The 18,506-nt window shown below is 37.2% G+C and overlaps 2 protein-coding genes across 3 annotated transcripts; one reads left to right on the forward strand and one right to left on the reverse strand.

Moving 5' to 3' along the window:
• Positions 1–815: 815 nt before the first annotated feature.
• LOC18610548 (basic helix-loop-helix (bHLH) DNA-binding superfamily protein) lies at positions 816–3,839 on the reverse strand. Of its 2 annotated transcripts, XM_007046256.3 has the most exons (4): positions 3,459–3,839; positions 2,609–3,232; positions 1,127–1,584; positions 816–983 (listed from the first exon to the last, which is right to left on the reverse strand). In XM_007046256.3, the coding sequence occupies exons 2-4, from the start codon at positions 3,182–3,184 to the stop codon at positions 968–970; spliced, it is 1,050 nt and encodes a 349-aa protein (XP_007046318.1). In that variant the 5' UTR covers positions 3,185–3,232; positions 3,459–3,839; the 3' UTR covers positions 816–967. The 2 variants fall into 2 exon arrangements, with proteins under 2 accessions (XP_007046318.1, XP_088660216.1); XM_088804090.1 differs by having other exon boundaries at positions 816–1,584.
• An 11,789-nt stretch (positions 3,840–15,628) lies between these two features.
• Positions 15,629–17,461, forward strand: TCP12 (TCP domain protein 12). The gene has a single exon (XM_007046257.3). The coding sequence runs from the start codon at positions 15,825–15,827 to the stop codon at positions 17,283–17,285; it is 1,461 nt and encodes a 486-aa protein (XP_007046319.3). The 5' UTR covers positions 15,629–15,824; the 3' UTR covers positions 17,286–17,461.
• The last annotated feature ends 1,045 nt before the right edge of the window (positions 17,462–18,506 follow it).

Here is an 18,506-nt window from a genome sequence, read left to right on the forward strand (position 1 = left end):
TCTCTCTCTCTCTCTCTCTCTCTCTCTCTCTCTTTCTCTATCTATATATATATATATGTTGAACAATTAAGTAATGTTTAATGTAAGAAAAAATAAGCAAAATGTAGGTACGTGTTAAGGATGAAATTATATCTGCATAACAAGCAAAATTCAAAAGAAGAAAAAGAAAGCCTTTAATGATCAAGAAGAAGAAGAAAGAGGGGAAGGAAAACGAAGAAAGTCAAATACGATATCAATATATATATATGTACATTGCCTAAAAACAGTCTCTTTTCTCTCTCTTTCCCTCGTGCATAGAACATGCCTGCCTCGTTAGGGTTTTTTCTCTCCATTCCCTTCCCTTTCTCTCTCTTTCTCTCTCTCTCTCATAAGCCTTCCACACCACTCATTTTGTTAAGAAAAGATAGAAGCAAACGAGAAAGAAAGTGAAAAGCCCGAAATTGCAACGTTGGACGATGGAGATGGTGGATGGTGGGGGGGGGGGGGGGGGGTGGTGGGGACGTATGGTTTCAGAGTACATGACAAGAACAACGTCGTCACCATTCTTAATTGCTTATGATATGATCATAAATTTCACCTAAAGTGAGGAGAGAGAGAGAGAGAAGGAAAAAAGGCAGTACTTGTGCTCGAAAACAAACAAAAGAAAATGCCCAGAGATCGAGTTTGTGGTTTTTGTCCAAACTGGGTTCTACTCAGAGCAATCAAACTTCACGTTTTCCATGTTGGGTTTCGATATAAGGTTTCTCTTCCCACGAAAAAGATCCTCCACTGTTTTCTTGCCTATTTACTACTAAAACAATCCCTTTTTTCTCTCCTTCTCTTTCTCTGCATCACCATTCCAAAAAACCAACCAGCTGATGATCATGCATGATGATGATGCCATGCCCCTTCTCTCTCTCTCTCTCTTTCTCTTCCCCTCCCTCTTCTTTAATTGAACCGATTTTTAAGTACACAAAGCACACCATCATTACCTATTTTGTCCACTGGTAGAAGAAATACACAAAAACACACTCAGAAAAGAAAAGAAAGACAAATGAACACCCTCATGAATACCAGAAAACACAAAAAAAAAAAAAAACGAAGTAGAAGAGAAGAAGAATTAAGGCCTTTTGTAAGTTAAAGAGACCTGTGTTCAAGAATACTGATGTTGGTTCTTTGTCTCTTAACACTCCCGGCAGAAGACTCATCCCCAGAAGTCTTCTCCATCACTGCTTTCAATGCTTCTTGTATTGAACTAACAGAATATTGCTGCTGCTGTTGCTGCTGGTCACCACTGCTGCTTGAGTCTTCTTCTCCAGTGATAAACAGAACATTCTTTACACGCCCACCAAGCGTTGTGATCTCAGCTTTTAGTGTTTTTAGACGTAATGCTTTCAAGGTCTTGATTAGGTCAGGCAAAAGATCGGACCTATCTTCACAGCAAAGTGAAGCTTTGATCAGGAACTTACCATCTTCATCCGATGTATCCACTGTTAGTTCATCGATTTCGGTCGGTACAGGACTCGTTTCTGCTATCAAAGAAGTTTGCCGTTTCAGCTCCTTGACGTGTTGGATGACTTCTGCAAGCAGTGAAGCCTTGTCCGTCTATGTCACAAGTGATAATCAAAGCAAGTGAACATTACGTAAAGGAGCAGCATTTCAATATCTTTGTATCAAACTCTACAAACACATTAAAATGTAGTTCAAAAAATAAGAATGTAGTAGTTTTACTTATTAAATTGATTAACATGCATGCTAGGTTACTTCTGCTAGCGATGAAGCTTTGTCCCATCAATGCATCACAAGAAATAACCAAAAGAAGAAAACCAGAAGACAAGTTTAAATTAAAGTGACTTGAAAAAATTCAAATAGACAGGAAATGGTATGTTAAAGTGGTTTTTGTGTGTAAAAAGAATAGACGGATTTTGCTGTTTTCTCTCTGCTTTGATGATTCAAACTTGAAAGTAGCTCAAAGAATAGGTTGTTAATGGTTATGGTGGGTATTTTTCTATTGTTTTTTCCTCAAGGGAACGGCACAGGCTTAATAGTGTGACTGACAAAGGATGCTAGTTTGTCCCTCTTTATTTCTTTTCATTCCCTACTTAATTTGACTGATGATCCGGCAAGAAATTTCCATGGAAGCTTTTCAACTGCTCCTTGGTTTCTCTTTATCATATCAACCGAGCGACATTAACGCTCATACCCTTTTCGTATTATTTTCCTTTCCCTCTTCTTGGAACTACCACAAGTCTGATAAGAATAAACCAAAAGACAAGCATTTTTCTTTTTACTGGTGAAAAGATCGAAACCAGGCTGAGAAAAGAAGGGCCAAGAAAGAAATGTGACGACCTTTAAAGTCTAAATGGGTAGGTTTGATAGCTTATTATCAGACCAACCATCTAAGTAGAATCTTAGGAGGATCTACCAGATATCTTTGAAGGGGAAAAAGCTCATTATAATACAAAACAAAAAGGGTGCACAAAAGGTTTATGACACTTCCATATAATATACTAGGACATGTTGTACGCGTGATGATTTATAATGGTTTCTTTTTGACAATTTTATAAGCAATTTTTGTTTTGTTTGTGAATAATTTTTCCATGACTGATATGCAATGACTGCAACTTACTTTCGTGGTGCTTGGGAGTAAGCTGCGTAGCTTGGCGAGATGGTTGTTGATTCGTTCTCTTCTTCTCCTCTCAGCTTCGCTGTGGCTTTTAGAAGCAGCAAGAGCCTTAGCATCCATGATTTCTTGAGCAGTCATCTTACCCAACTCAGCCTGTAGTCCGAAAGGAGCTGAACCGGGTTGAACGACCGGTCCGAGGGTGTCAGATAAGATCCTTAGATGGTCAGTTGATGGGCCATCATATGCAAACTGTAGGGCAGGAGCTCTTCTGTTGAATAAAGCCCCGTATGATGATGGCGGAGGAGGGACCAGAAAAGGGTCATGGTCTCGAACCTGGTTTCCATTGAAGTGGGCTGGATTGAAACTGTGAACAGGAGGGAGAGACCATGGCAGGATGGGTGATACTTCAGGGAATATCAATCCCCCTCTAGTTCCTCCAAATAAATCATTGTTCTGCTGTTGGTGGTGGTGTTGTTGCATCTGTTGGTGTTGTTGAATAAGTAACTGTTCTTGGTAGCCTTGTATGTTATGGATAGCTTGAGAACACTCTCCTTGGTCTTCCTCTTTCTTCCCGCACATCCCCTCGTATCTCTCCCTTCCTCTCCCTCTGCCCTCGCTCTCTCAACTCTGCCTCAATATATTACAAAAGCAGACAATAGAGATTCAAATTCTATATGGATATGAAGTTGTTTTCATATTGATCACTTCGTTCTCTAATAGGAATGAAAAGGATGATTCGAAGAAACCGATATATGGAAGTTGGCCTACACTTTCCTAGAGGAAAGGGGAGAGAAATAGGAAGAAGGGGCTGTGAAAAGAAAGAAGCAAAAAAGAATAAATAAAAGAGACAGACCTTCCGCTGATATGTTAGATATATAGATGGACTTTTCAGACACCACTCTCTCTGTTCTTCTTCTTCTTCTTCTTCTTCTTCTTCTCTGTCGCTTTGTGGTGGTGGAGGGTGGTGGCAAACAGAAAAGCAAAGCCAAGGCCAAAGCCAAAAAGGATTGGACTTGTCTTATGAATGATCACGCAATCTCTTTCACTTGGGTAGGTTATTTTCTGCCACGCCTTTGTGGGTGATGACCCTTTTTGATCCCTTTGCTTCAAAATAAGCTTTCCTTTTCCTCCGTGCTTTGTTGGTGTCTTTTTGGTTCCTTTGTTTTTTTCTTCCTTTCTTTCTCTCTCTCTCTCTCTGATGATCTGCGCCCTTCCTTCCTCTCCCACCACACTAAATTTATAGAGTCTGCAAGTACTGCTAGTCTCCTTTCCTTTCTTCTTACGGCATTCTCTATCCATCCCTGTAGCTATCAGGTTTGGGGAGGGGATCCTGTTTCTTTATTTTTATTTTTATTTTATTCTGTGCTAGTCCTAGTTTATACACCAAAGTATTTCTCTCTCTCTCTCTCTCTTTCCCCTTATAAAAATAATAATATTTGTTGCTTTGTGATTGGTTCAAAGTGTATAATTACACTCTGTGAGTGCAGTTGGAGAGAGAGAGTGGGGGATGGGAAACACAAAAACAAAACACAGTGAACACACAACACACAGATTGTCGACCGACCAAAGACCAAAAAGGCTGATAGTATCATCATGAAAAAAGGCTTAGCGAAACCCTTTTCATTTCTTTTATTTTTTCACCTTAATTTATCACTTTTCTTCTTCTTCTTTTTTTTTTTCTCTCTTTTTTAAATAAGAATAAAAAGTATGCATAGCCTCGCCTCTTCCTTTTCCTACCTCGGTCAAGCCCCCACGTTCTTCCACACTCTTGGCTATTTCCACGCCACCCTTTCTGCTTCCCCAAGACTATGTAATCATTGTGTCTTGGAACACACTCCACCTTCCCCCTTTCTCTCTCTCTGCTCCTCTTCACTCTCCATGAGGTTGGTTCATTCATGGCTTCCCTCATTCTGCTATATCCCACTAGAATAATTTTGGCCTTTTTTCGAGTGGAATTGGTTCATACTTCAAGGGGAATTTGGGTACTTCATAATTATGCTAATTCATTGTGAATGAATGGCTATGCTTGCGAGCTTTAATTCGATAAAAAAAAAAATGGTGTGCTCTCCGTTTTCACATGACACATGTAAAGCATTGGCATGGATTGGCGGGGCAGCTTTGCCTTTTTTCCGTTAGGAAGGTTAATTCCCAATGCATCATCAACTATGAAGGCACCACATGCATTATTGTCTCCATTGTAGAATGTTCAGCTTAATTGGGAAACTCACTGTCATAGTGGCATTCTAGTACCTAAAGTAATGAAGCCTCAATTGAAAGTGTGAGAAAGGTGTTTCCCCCATGGACAACCATGCATGTTAATTTCTAGGTTAAAGGATCTTATTTGGATTATACTTGAATATATATATATATATACATTAATGTTGATCAATATATATCTATTCATACAATTTAAATTAATAAAATTATATAATCATATACCTTATGTTATAAAAAAGATTTAAAAGAAAATGAAGGTGGAAAAATATCTTCCTCCATTTTGTTTTGACACGTTATTGTGAAGGAAAAAAGATTACCCTTTGCTTGCTTGGCGAAATTCAATGTCCCATATGTAAATAATAAAACTTATAGACCAAGACACTAAAAGGAATAATAGATGTTTCCATTAACTTTTGACAAATGGCACGGTATCCCGAGCTTCCAATTATTCTCTATTTTCTTCCAATATCCACTTTTACCACGACCTCTATTTTATGCTGCCACCACCTTGCTGGTTAATTGGTTGCCCTAAAGAGGTTCAATACAAGTCTCGATATGCAATGTTTTTTATGGTAAAAAGGTTAAAAAAAAAAGGGAGTGGGGGGTGGGGATGAAGCAGCAAACTCTGCGTAATTACACAGTTATACAAGCAGCTTGGCCAAGAAAAAGCAAAGCAAAAATCATTCCAACCAACTTACCTTTTCAACACCATAATTGTTTCAAGAGGGGGGCAAACCCCATTTTTTCTTTGTCTTAAGCATATTTCAAATGGAATTGGGTTTTGTTATATATTGACTGTCCATGTATATCATGAGCAATAAGCAAAGGAGAAAATTGTCAAGTAGCAGCAAGTTCGTCACCCCCCTCCTAGTGCGTGCTTCTGCTTCCTTTTACCTTCTGAGGGGTATGCAGTGACCCAAAGGGCAGTGGGTCTAGACTTGTTTCTCTGCTGTGCTACTACTTGGTTAGAGAAGGGGATGGTTTATATTTTTTAGGGGTCTTTTTGTGGTCACACGCATGGCTGCTTTGGTCCCCCAATGTTTTATCTTTTCTTCTTTTCTGTGCTAACTTTTGTCAAGTTTGTGGGATATATATATATATATATATATATATATATATATATATATATATTTTCCTTTCTCTCTTTGTTTTTAAGAAGACAAAAATATTCAAACATTTTATGATAGCTGCAGCACCACTAACCTAAACCCACGACAAGTCCCCCATTGTTGTGGGGTTTATGATGACATCTATCCCACCCTGTCATGACGTTCATTTCTTCCCTTTGTTTTTTCAAAGCCTCAATATTCCACTTCCTGCTGAGGGCTTCTCATTTTCTTTTCTTCTTTGATCAATTCTTGCCTATCTTATATATAGAGATTAATTAGAGAAGCAGCAACTTAGTTTTGGCTTCTGCCTCGTGATGAGTATTGGGTTTGAATTCAAGACTCAAATTCAGATTTCAATTGAAGGAAAACCTAACTAGGCTGATCTGAAGCTCGTCCTATGTATATATATATCTGAATGTACTCCATACGTATAGCTAGCTAATTGTTTGGTCACACTACAATCACTATTACAAATATTTACTATATAGTTATAATTTCGAGATGCGTATGCCTTGTAATTAATTGCATGAGTTAATGGAAATTAAAACTCTCTCCAACTTTCTTTCAGGCAAAAAAAAAAAAAAAAAGGTCGTCTTCAATATAATCCTTTGCATGCATGGTAAGCACACATGAATAGTTATAACACACTCCTTACAAGCAAAATACATTGAATGAAAACATGCATGGTCCAAATTAATGGAATTGTCACTACAATAAATAAGAGGAAACATCATTAAATTAAGTTAATAGTTGAGAAATAATTAGTCGGTGATGCATGGAATATAAGTGTTTGATAATGATGATTAATTCTCTAACAAGAAAATTGTACTAATAGATGATCATGGTATGTATATATGCAGTGATATTTTGAACTTGAAAATATATAAGAGAATTTGAGTAACTGGAAAGCTAAGAGTAATTAAACATATATATGTTATAAAACTTGGTCATAAGCTGAAGCGAAGGAGGTCCACATGGTTCCACTTTTCTCACCAGAAAAATCTTACAAGTACATCTTGCTTTTTAAGTTAAGCACTAATGATGTTTAACTAAAAAAATTGAGAGCAGAGTGCGATCCAGTTCAAGGTGATGATCCAAGGGTCATGCAGCTAGATGAGGATTTCCTGACGTAGTGGCAGAGTCAAGATTTTATGTTTGGGGAGGCGAAAAATCTAAAATAATATTTATAAATTAAACAGTCATGCTAGAAATTCAATGTTTGACAATAATATAAAACAATTTAAACAAAAAAAGTTCATAGGAAAATTATGCAAATAAATCTTGAAAATTTTTCAAAGGAATCAATCTCAATAATTTACTTAAAAGAATTAATTAGTATGATAATAAATAATTTAATAATAACAATAATCTCAATTTCTAGATAAACGTAACAATAAACAAAAATTAACAAATATAATAACAAAAATCTCAATGAGAAGCAATCTCTTAAAAAATATTAAGGACTATCAATAAATAATTCAATGGAGAAGCAATTCTCTAAAATTAATTACAAAAATTAAATATAATATTAACAAACAATTCAACGAGGGAGCAATCTTTGAATAAAAAACTTAATCGTTCATAAGAATCTAAGCAAAGAAAAAAGTACAACTAATTTGTAGGATAACAATCAAGCAATCTCTAAATAAATAAGTAATAAGTATAATCGTAGATACTTAATTAAATTGCTTTCAACAAAAAAGAATCGATTTGCTTAATTTCTCAATCAAAGAATAATTTTTTTATTAAATATAAGTAAACGGATCATAATGCAAGGATTAACTCAACTCGTCGAATTTTGCTTATCTTTCAATGATATTATTATAAAAACGTGAAGGCTGTAAATTAAGTATATATCGTCTCGTATGGGAAATTAAAGATATACAGTGAATCTTCTATTCATGAATCAATCTCTACCTTTTGCTTCCAGTTTTGTTTCTTTATACACACTTAACTGGTGCGCGCGGCTTCTTTTTCTGTATATATTTTCTTCGAGTCCAGAGCTGGTAGGACATTTCACTCATGGCGTCCACTAAATATGTCAATAAAGTTTACTTTTGCAGAAACTTCAATGGTTTCTATACATATATCTAGGCTTCCCCTTCCATTTTTCTTTTCCCAGTCATGAGCCACAAGAGGTATCAGCAGTTTTGGACCAAAACAGATGGTGTATGATTAGGACCCCTGTTTACATCAGTATAACTTTTCTTTCTGATATATTTATATCTATAGGCATGCATCCCTAAAACGTAATAACTAAATTGGTCTATGATCCTACATAGAGACTTTCGGTCAATAAGAATTAATTGAGATTTCGATTTAAACTATCTGCTATTATATATAGGTCAACAAAAACCATAACTCCTGGTCCAACCAGCGCATTGACAAATATCAAGTCAAGGTCGTTTAAAGTTGTGCCGAAGGTCTAGGATTGCACTTTTGAACCGACTTGGCTGGTCATCATGTTACAGTCTACCCGGTAATTGTGTGCAGTTCAGCCATTTGAATTCATTAAACTCTGCTCTGTGTCTGGTTGCTGCTATTGAAGAGTCAAGTAATTATGTTAAAAGGCATAGAAAATTGGTTGCTAAGAAGTATCTCAATCTGAATCTAAAAAGGCAAGGCATAGAAATTAAGAATGCAGTGAGCAAACAAGTTTGGACGGTCCCAATTAATGGGTTAGGCTTTTCGAAATGGAGGAGAGGTGTTGGTGGGTCCAAACTGCATCTCGTCTTTAATCCCAAAACAAAATTTCCACAGTGTTCAACTTCTCCACTCTCAGCAAAAGCCGTCCTTGGTGCTTGACTGGGATTATTATGTTTTCAATTGCCGAGTTGTCCCATTCAAAAGGGATCAAGCCAACTATATTCTCTGCCTGGCTGCAGCTGGAGGGAGGCAGTTCCCTTTGATATCTTAGTATACAAGAAGAGTCAAAGAAATATGCCCCAAATTTCCATGGAATGTGTCCTCAAAGTGGGACAGTGAGCTTGCTGCCTAACCAATTGCACTTCCCCACCCCTCATCAACACGTCTCTTTCAATGACAACTTACAAGTACAAAATATATGCTTCTTATCGATTCATTTTCTTTCCAAAGCCGAAAGTGAGTCCCCACTACCTAGCTTTGTCTCATAATCAAAATGAGCCGAAAATGTCAGGGAATTGTTAACAGGCAATTATGATCTAACTGCTGCCATTGATTACCAAGCTTTTGCATTATTACTTTTGCCTTTGTCGTCTGCCTTAACGTTTACAATTAAATTATAACTAGACTTCTTACAAAATTTATTTAATTAATTGTCAGAATTGTATCTTGCCATAATTAGAAACATCAGTTTTGACAAGATAATTCATTAATAGCTCGAAAGATATGTTGAATTTATTATTTTTATATATGTTCTTATCCACAAAGATTTGGTGAGAGATATAACCATAGCAAGCAATGTAAATAATTAACAACATATAAACTTGTACATGAAGATGTTGTTTTTACTATTGCCATCATAATGTTTTATTGCATTAATGGTAACTATAATTCCAAGTTTGGCTTGAGTATGGAACAAGTAACATGGAATATATATGTTTGTATATATATATATATATATATATATATATATATATATAGATCAAAATATGATTGCAAAGATGGTAGCTCCTGATGATAACTCATAGGCTGGCGATATAATTAAGCAGAAAACAAGGATGGGGGAGATGGAGATGGAGATGGAGATGGACATTGTATAGAGTCATCATACAGAAAAAGTGAATGCATGCGAGTGCAACAGAAGAAGAGCTAGCTGTTTTTCATCACCAAGACGAATGCTTGAACAAAACGCTAAGACACTTCACATGTATATGCATCATTGTGATCTGCAGTTGAAGTTGGGGAAAGCAATTTCGAATACCTTTGATTAATGATCAATGTAAAAAGCTTACAAATATATATATATATATATATATGATCAACACTGCGCCTTTTCATTAGCACGCTTAAAAGTAACTCAATATCATATATATTCATAACATGCCAGACAAAAAAACAAGGCAAGTTCAACTTGGTTATCAAGAATTCAGTGGAGCACGCAAAATGTGAACAAAGGAGACACCATTTGATTTATATATATATATATATATATTTTATATAATAACGAGATTATACTTGTTCCGAGATGAGTTGAGCAACTAGAAAATCCAACGTATTCTTGAACTACAAATGAATTGATGATAGACAGATTCATCAAGGATCTCCTGTCAATGTTCAGTTGATTAACGACAACGGCAATTGTTTAATTTATTTGTAAATTGTTGTATTTTTCGTTAATTAACAAATATCTATCTTTAGATGCATCCAAAGGAGGACTAAAACCAAGATGCAGAAATCTGGAGGCTTTCATCTTACCACATTAAGCCAAAGCTACCTTCAAGGTGAGGCCTGGCTGGATATATATTTTTCTCTTAATATGGATTTGTTGAGTATTTGTTTTGGGTGTTTTTAAAGCTTAGTGTTTATAATATAGTAAAGGCTGAGTTGGGCCATTTATATGTGTGCTTGAGCCTATTAATACTTCAATTTTAGTTAGGGCCGGGAGTCCAAGAGTTACCTTGACTTCCACAGCCCAGCCTGTTTCCTTCAAACGATGATGGGTGCTCCATCGTAGGCATTAATCACAGAGCAGTGCTAGCTGGGCTTATGGCCGAAAGGAATAATGAAAGCTAGTTGTATGGTCAATGGGTTCTAAATTTCCCTTACACCGATCAATGGGTTTTGTTCATGCCTTTATGGTGAGGCAAGGCCCATCAATGGGTTTTTTCTTCTCTTCATTGTTCGAGTTCTTGGCATTGACAATAGAATTTTTATATGCACAGTGAGAAGAGAGTTACAAGGTCAAATGCAATGATAGAAAATATAATTAACATACAGAATATATATATATATATATATATATATATATATATATATATGTATAGTTGGGTTTTATTCTAAAAATTAATTATTGGATGTTTGATGAAATTTAAGGAGAAACTTTAAACTTTAGCATCATAAGACAGAGGTGAAGTGAATGAGAGAAATTATAGATCAGACAGTACAGTGGTACTCTTGACTCTTGAGCACTTACTGCCAAATTAACTTATCGTTATCTAATGATTTGTGGCTTGTAAAAGCAAACGTTGGTTTGTTAACGTCTCTAAAGCTTCCTCAGTGATGAATTGAGCCAAGCTGATGAGGTTAAGTTAATGCCATCGCATCAGGTAGTTCTTTCAGCAAGTCTTTTAGTGGCACGATTGGCCTTTTTAATTACCTTTTAATTTGATGATGCTTAAGCATGCATGCACAGCTGGCCAGCTTTACTTGTTACATCAGCAGCTCCATCCCAAGCACAGCATGCATGCATCTGCACACAATCGATCCCTTTGAAATTTGTTACGCCAATTGTGAATAATTAAGCCGATGGAGGGGAGGCAACTATGTCTATATGTGGTCGTTGTGGAAAAAGGAGACCAGTTCCATCAATCAATATTCGATATCCCTTAGAGAAAGTCGCAGCTAGCGCCTCTCCGAAACTGATTGTGGAACTCAATTTTATCTGCCCCCATGGCAGGCATCTTTTACACTTTTTTCTTTCTACATAGACATGGTAATGATACCCAATTAAGGGCATCTGAGAAAGCGTTCATATGCAAATGATCCAGAAGCAGACCGTTTAGAATATTGCTTAATTACCTAGCTAGGCCTAGGGAAATTGGAGAAGAATTATTCTCATTATAGTTATGTAGCCATTGTATCATCATCTCAAGAAGAAAAAGAAGAAAGAATTCTGATGCACATGCTTCCTGCAAGCATGGCTTACTGTTATATGCCACAGAAGTATAATTATCTGAGGATCCCAATTCCAACAATCCGTATGTACTATCATTAGTTCTGTTGGCAACAAAGAGCAGTGGAATATTAGGCAATTAGTACTTTGAATGTATAAATCTCTAAATGGAGAAAATTGTTTAGGTGATTTACTTGGTCCCTCACAGGTTTTCAGAAACATTAATTAATTATGTCTGGCAGTGTGATAAAAACAGTACTTCGGCGGGCGACACGCTAGCAGGAAGCTGGATGCTCCACACAAATTAAGGAAGGAATGGTCATCTATCAATTGCCTTGGTTGTCAAATTTGGAGCACACGAGGGGCAAAATCTTACTTCCATATATGTATAGTTTTGGTCATCCAATAAGCCAAAGTACTGAAAGTGGTTTGCTTCCTGCTTAGCTTATCATTGGTAGAAGTGCACTCCGCGTACACCCTTTACAAACCAAGTGATTTACATGTATTGGCATTTGGCAGGTGATCCCATGATGGGGAAACAACACAACCCAAACTCACGAGTTATTGCCATCATCACAAATGGGCAGTAAGTAATGTTTCAGGTGGTAACCATCTGCTGTTCAGTCTTATTCAATTGCCATCAGATTCCACAATCCAGGGCCACTTCCTTGGCAGAGTGGGGTTAAAAGAGAGAAACCCGGCAACGTAAAACTAGAACAAAAAACACCATGAAAGACATAAACATACATATATATACGCACACATTTGTATTATTTAGTGGAAAACTTTAATTGGGGTTTAATTTCTCTTCAACTTGGATTAAGACAAGCCAGTGCATCACTTGCACATGTGTTTAGCTTTTGGGAAACAATTTTTTGTGACAGAAGGCAGCATCGGAAGGACCCCCCCCCCCCCCCCAAAAGCAAAAGGTTACAAGTAATTTGTTTAAATTCAATCTAAGCAACTACATACTACATATGATAAGGCGATGTATGCACATAGTTTTTGGATCTTCATCCTTGTACATTACAGACAGGATGTAACATTCTCCTTTTGGTGGGATCTGTATAGCAAAAAAGAGCTAGAGCTTTAAACTTTCAGTAGTGTAAACAGAAAAAGATCGATCACTAAGGGACAAGACCCGCCAATGTTGTATCTGTAACGACTGCTTAATTTCAAGCCGCTCTTGCTTGGTACTTCGCGCATGCAGTTTCCTGCTGTATATTTATCTCTATATTTGTACATTTTCATCAAAGACCAACCTAAAATGAACGAATGTCAATGACTCCCAAGAAATTAACAAAGAAAAAAGTACAGTGAGCCAAGAATAAGCGCTTGGATTAACTTGCAATAGTGTTAGCAAGTGTATGCAAATGAAGGAAAGAAAATACACTTGGAACATAGAAGGAATGAGATGGGGAGTCCTGCTGCTAATATATGTATCCAAAATCGTAGGCCTTTTTTAGCTCTGTATCTTTGACAAACTAGTTTATTCTCTGACACTTAATTACCGCCTACATCTTTCGACTCTGGTCATGATCATTAACCAACCTTGTCCCATTTTCTGGAAGCATTCGCAGTCCAGACAATAACAGGCCACGTTGCACCCTATGGTTTGCAAGCAAAAGATAACGTACTAGTAGTAAATGATTATGACTTTGGGCTGGACAGCATCACCATTTATTATACCATATATTATCTGATAAACCTTACTTTTCTTAATTAATTTTGCTGTGATGCTCTCTTGTTGCTTCAGATGAGAATGACCGTTAGTATTACTTATCCCCGACAAAGGAAAAATACCCCCTATTAGCTAAAGGCCATAAAAGACCTTGGAGGTTACGGAGTTCCGAGCAGTAATTGGAAATGTTCACTTCTAAGATATAATGAGAGAAGCGTGTTGTGGTGTTGATACTTTTATTAAAATGAGAATGATTAGAAATGAAATGTTTATGACATAGTATCGATAAGATGTGTCAGTCTTTAAAATTTATGCGGATAGATTTAAATTGAGTTTGATATTGTGTGTTTTTTTTGTCAATTTTAAATATCATTGAGTGTCATGATAAAATGGTGTCAGTAATGAATATTATTATTTTTGAATTAAAATATCTATTTTGGTTCGAGAAAAAGGAAAAAGTTAAAAGGCATTGACATGGCGACATGTGGTCCTCGCAAGTTGTACGTCTCTGGAGAAGGAAAATGAAATTAAACAGGAATGGAACTTGGAAAGGGGCCATGGGAGATGAACTAATTAAGCCAGCTAGCCATTTGATTGTTAGTTTGCAAACAGCTTCATGTAAAAAATGGAATGAATGAAGGGAATATCTTAGGTAAACATGAGAAATGCAACACTGGTTAATTTTCAGGCTGGCTGGTAATAGTATTTGGATCCAAATCCATGCTAAGTACAAATGAAAGAAAAAAAAAAAGAGTAGGGGCAGACGTTAGGGTTTTCAGAAACTCTCCTATGGATACGGATATGACTAGGGTTGTACTGCTACTAATACCATAGCTAGTAAAGGAACATGCTGACATAAATGATCTGTTTTTCTTTTTTCTCTTCTCTGAATTGGTGGGTGCATGTGTGCTAGAGAAAGCTGCAACTGCAATGGTAAGCAAGGAGATGAGCACGGGAACTGCTCTGTTCAAAAGTTAAGCTGTGAATTTCTGCAATAAGTACATAATCACAAATGAATAGGAAAAGTTAGACGCATGGTAAAATTTAACAAAATACAGAGAATAGTGAAAAACAAGGATTTTTATTCAGAATTCATAGGGAAAGTTGTTCATCTTTATTAAAAAGATGGAGGCCAAGCTTTTTAAAGACGTTACAATGTAGTAGGGAAACAATTGATTTTGCTAATCCATGTCTTAAAAATTTTCACTAATTTTTGACAAACAAATCTGAAAATGTGAATGAGCTTAATTGATTGTAGTCTGTTTGAGATTAATTTTAACATGGGCAATTGATAATGGTGTGAAATTTGTTGAAACGGACGAAAGTTTTGTAATGGTATATTCTTGCACGTGATCAGTTTCTAATTGAATGCCTGCTCATGATCATGACCAACTTTATTTAAATAATTCGATGGGTGGAAAACTGAGTAGTTTTGCTGATCTGCATTTCCTATGCAGCTGCTTCGATGATGACATATTGGAATTGGTATTCCAAAAATGTTATGATAGATATTGTGTACAGAAGAATGCAGGGATGACAAGAGCAAGGGAGGCAAGAAGAGTAATTGCGTGGTTGGAGTTCCAGGGAAGAAGGAAGACCCAAAACGATGTTAGGTCATAGAGTTAACCTCTTTTGGAAATAATTAGGAGGTTAGATTAGGGAAAATGAAGGATCCCCATGAATAATCAAATGCAAAGGCAGTTGTCAGAGGGAAATGAAGCCAGGAAAGCGACATTTGGTCTCCCCAGTCAAAGAAAGCCTTTGCCCATCCACGGGCGGTAAAAGCAGGCTCCGGCTGGCTCTACCTCTACATGTACATATAATGCCACTCTCTCTCTCTCTCTCTCTTTCTTCAGTTGTGCTATCATTAATTATTGTCCTTGTGTTCTCTCTTTCTCTTTCTCTTTCTCTCCTCTCCTCTCCTCTCCTCTCCTCTCCTCCCTAGCTAGGTTTTCTAGAGGTGGCCACGTCTACTCTCTCCTCGTTGTAATTCTCGACAATCTCTCTCTCCTCCTCTTTCTTCTTTCTTTCAATCTATCTTTCTGTCTGAAAAGAAAGAAAGAGAGAAAGAAAGAAATAAATAGGAAGGGTTGCTATCAAGCAACTACCTGCACCCACGTGAAGTGTCACAACACAAGCTGGGGGCTCAATTCATATTCATATTCACTCCCCTCACTTTCACAGCTTCTCTGCTTCCCACGACCTGTGTTTAGTATCCACTCACTTCCACAGTGCCCATTCTCTCTCTTTTTCTTTCCACCAAGCTTAAGCTGCCTAGACTTCGCCTTTTTTCCCTTCAAAACAGATGAAGAAAAAAGCTCTTGTCTCCCATAAATACCCGCTTCTAGCGTAATATTTCAGGTTCAGCTAGACAACAGTGTTTCTTCTGTTGCAGCCATGTTTCCTTCAAACAATAATTACAACCCTTTTCCCTTAACCACCCATACTATGCCTGGAAGCTCTTTTACAGGCGATAGAAACTCTGCAGGCTCATCACAGGAGGATCCTAATCCTCCCTTCTGGCACTTACCCGCACCCTTCATTGATGACGATGATGATGGGTTGCTTATGAGTCATCTGTTATCACAAGCACAACAACAAATCGTGGGCTCCAGTAGCAACGTGGCGCCACCGGATTCTGAGATTAACGCAGCTTCTCCAATGAAGGAAACCAAAAAAGTCACCACCAAAAGGAAGAGAAGTGCCGGTAACGGAGCAAAGCAGGGGATTCCTCGAAAGAGAACTGGAAAGAAAGACAGACACAGCAAGATCTATACAGCTCATGGTCCAAGAGATCGGCGTATGAGGTTGTCACTTCAAATTGCACGCAAGTTTTTTGATCTTCAGGACATGTTAGGCTTCGACAAAGCAAGCAAAACTATTGAATGGCTCTTCTCTAAATCCAAGGCTGCTATCAAGGAACTCACTGACAACTTCCCCGGGGTGAAGCACAGCTGCAGTGGAGGTGGAAAGAGCGTGTCATCTACCTCTGAAAGCGAAGTAGTATCAGCAGCTAAAGAGTATGAGGACAATATGGGAGACCTGCAAGGTGTTATAGCGAGAGGTGAATCTATGAGGAGTACAGCTAGAGCGACAAAGGAAAGAAAATCACGTAAAGCTTCATTCAATCCTGTTGCAAGAGAATCTAGGGACAAGGCGAGAGCAAGAGCAAGGGAGAGAACTAGAGAGAAAATGAAGATGAGAGGGCTGGAAAAATCCCAAAAGTGTTCAGATGAATCGAACCCTAATGAATTGGAGCGCTTGCAGTCCTCGAGTCCTCTTGAAGCTGGTGAAAATTTGGGTCCCTCTACTCAAACGAACTCTACTCTCAAGGTAGTGGCTGAGGAAGTAGAACAACGGCACCAAAGCACTGTACACTTGCTAGAACATGAAATTGATTCTGTAAGCGTCATTGAGAAATTTCTCGGCCTCACTAGAGCACCAAGATCGTCATCCATGTTTAATTACTCGCACAACTTCGCAGACTCAAGCGAAGAAAATTCAGAGGAAAATTGTCCAATATTTTCTGGAAATTGGGGCATGAACAGTGACAGGATCCGATACGGTTACTATGCACTGACAAACATCAAGGATTCCACAGGTAATGCCCAAGAACAAAACCCTAGTATAATTTTCATGACGGACCCAAATGCAAACACCCAAGAGGAAAACCCTAGTTCAAATCTCGTGGTCAACTCGTATGCTAAAACAGTGAGCCATAATCCAGACTTGATGACCCCCTCAAATGCCCATGAAGGAAGCCCTACTTCAATCCTCGTGCCCTCCTCAGACATCGGTTTGCATTCACATTACCAAGAAAATCCTATTGTTGCCAGCAAATACCACAATTTTTATTGACGAAGATGCTGATAAATCCCTTCCTGTTTTCCTAATTATGTCAAACAACAACTGTACGGCTTTCTTCAACTTGATTTTGTGTGTGGTGAATCCTCTCTGCTTAATGGTGGGAATGGATTGAGTGTTGTTGTATTTCTTCTATGAAGTTTATCAGAATTTGACTTTGTGTTTTGTCAGTCTCCTATTTTTTGACTTTGTTCTTTCTTACTCCTAAGAGACAATGTTGCTACAGGAAATATTACTTCAAACAAATTACTGTTTTGATAGATTTCATCTACTGTTATGAGAACTTATCATTGACAATAATTCAGAGCATTTACTCAATATCCAGTTATGCACTGTGTCGCCTCCCAGTACGGATGAGGAAGACAAATGTTCATGTTATAATTATGATTTAGGAAGAAAATAATAGAAATAAAAGAATGAGCTAATTTCCACTGTTCTCTTTCTTTCCCTATGGAAATAATTTATTCTATCCGCAAGACATTGTTATCACCAAAAATTCTTGGAGACTCACAGTGCATTGAAGGTGAACAAGCACTGACAGACTTGATTGATTATATATATATATATATATATTATATATATTTAGAGATTTCACCATCTCAACTGCAGGTGGCAACAGGAATTCAACCATACAAGGGCGGGCTGTTACTGATCTCAGGTAGAAATATTTTCATTTGTCAAAATTATTCGGCTTTGGTCATGATGATGAATTCTATGTTTCTATATCATGAATAGTGGTAGAATACAACAGAGGTGATTAAAGGATTAACCTTGACTAGTTAATCTATAATTGTAAAATTAAACAATTCAGTCTGGATATTCCCCTCTTCAATCTTAAGCAAATCTACCAGGTAATGGATATTGATCACAAGGATTTACTGATAAGTGTCAAGTCAAGGTTTTCTGGTGCTGGTGAAGAATGTTTTACAGCAATAAGAACAAATAAATCAGAACTAAAAATAAATTCTGAGGAGAAAAATTGTTAATATCAAGTCAGGAACATGCTAGTGGAAATTAAACTTAGGATTTGCTTACATTTTTAATGAAAATTATCAGTAAAAACTTTTCCATAAAGATTCCCCAAGGTGACTTATATCAATGCTGGTCTATACTTTGGTAGACATTGCACTTACTATTGTATGCTGTAGCAAGCAGATGATTTTTTCTTTTCTTTTTGAATTGTCAACACAATAAATTACTGGAGTTTAATTTCCA

The sequence above is a fragment of the Theobroma cacao genome, chromosome 2 (genome assembly GCF_053813885.1).
Source record: "Theobroma cacao isolate CCN51 chromosome 2, ASM5381388v1, whole genome shotgun sequence".
Lineage (NCBI taxonomy): Eukaryota > Viridiplantae > Streptophyta > Magnoliopsida > Malvales > Malvaceae > Theobroma > Theobroma cacao.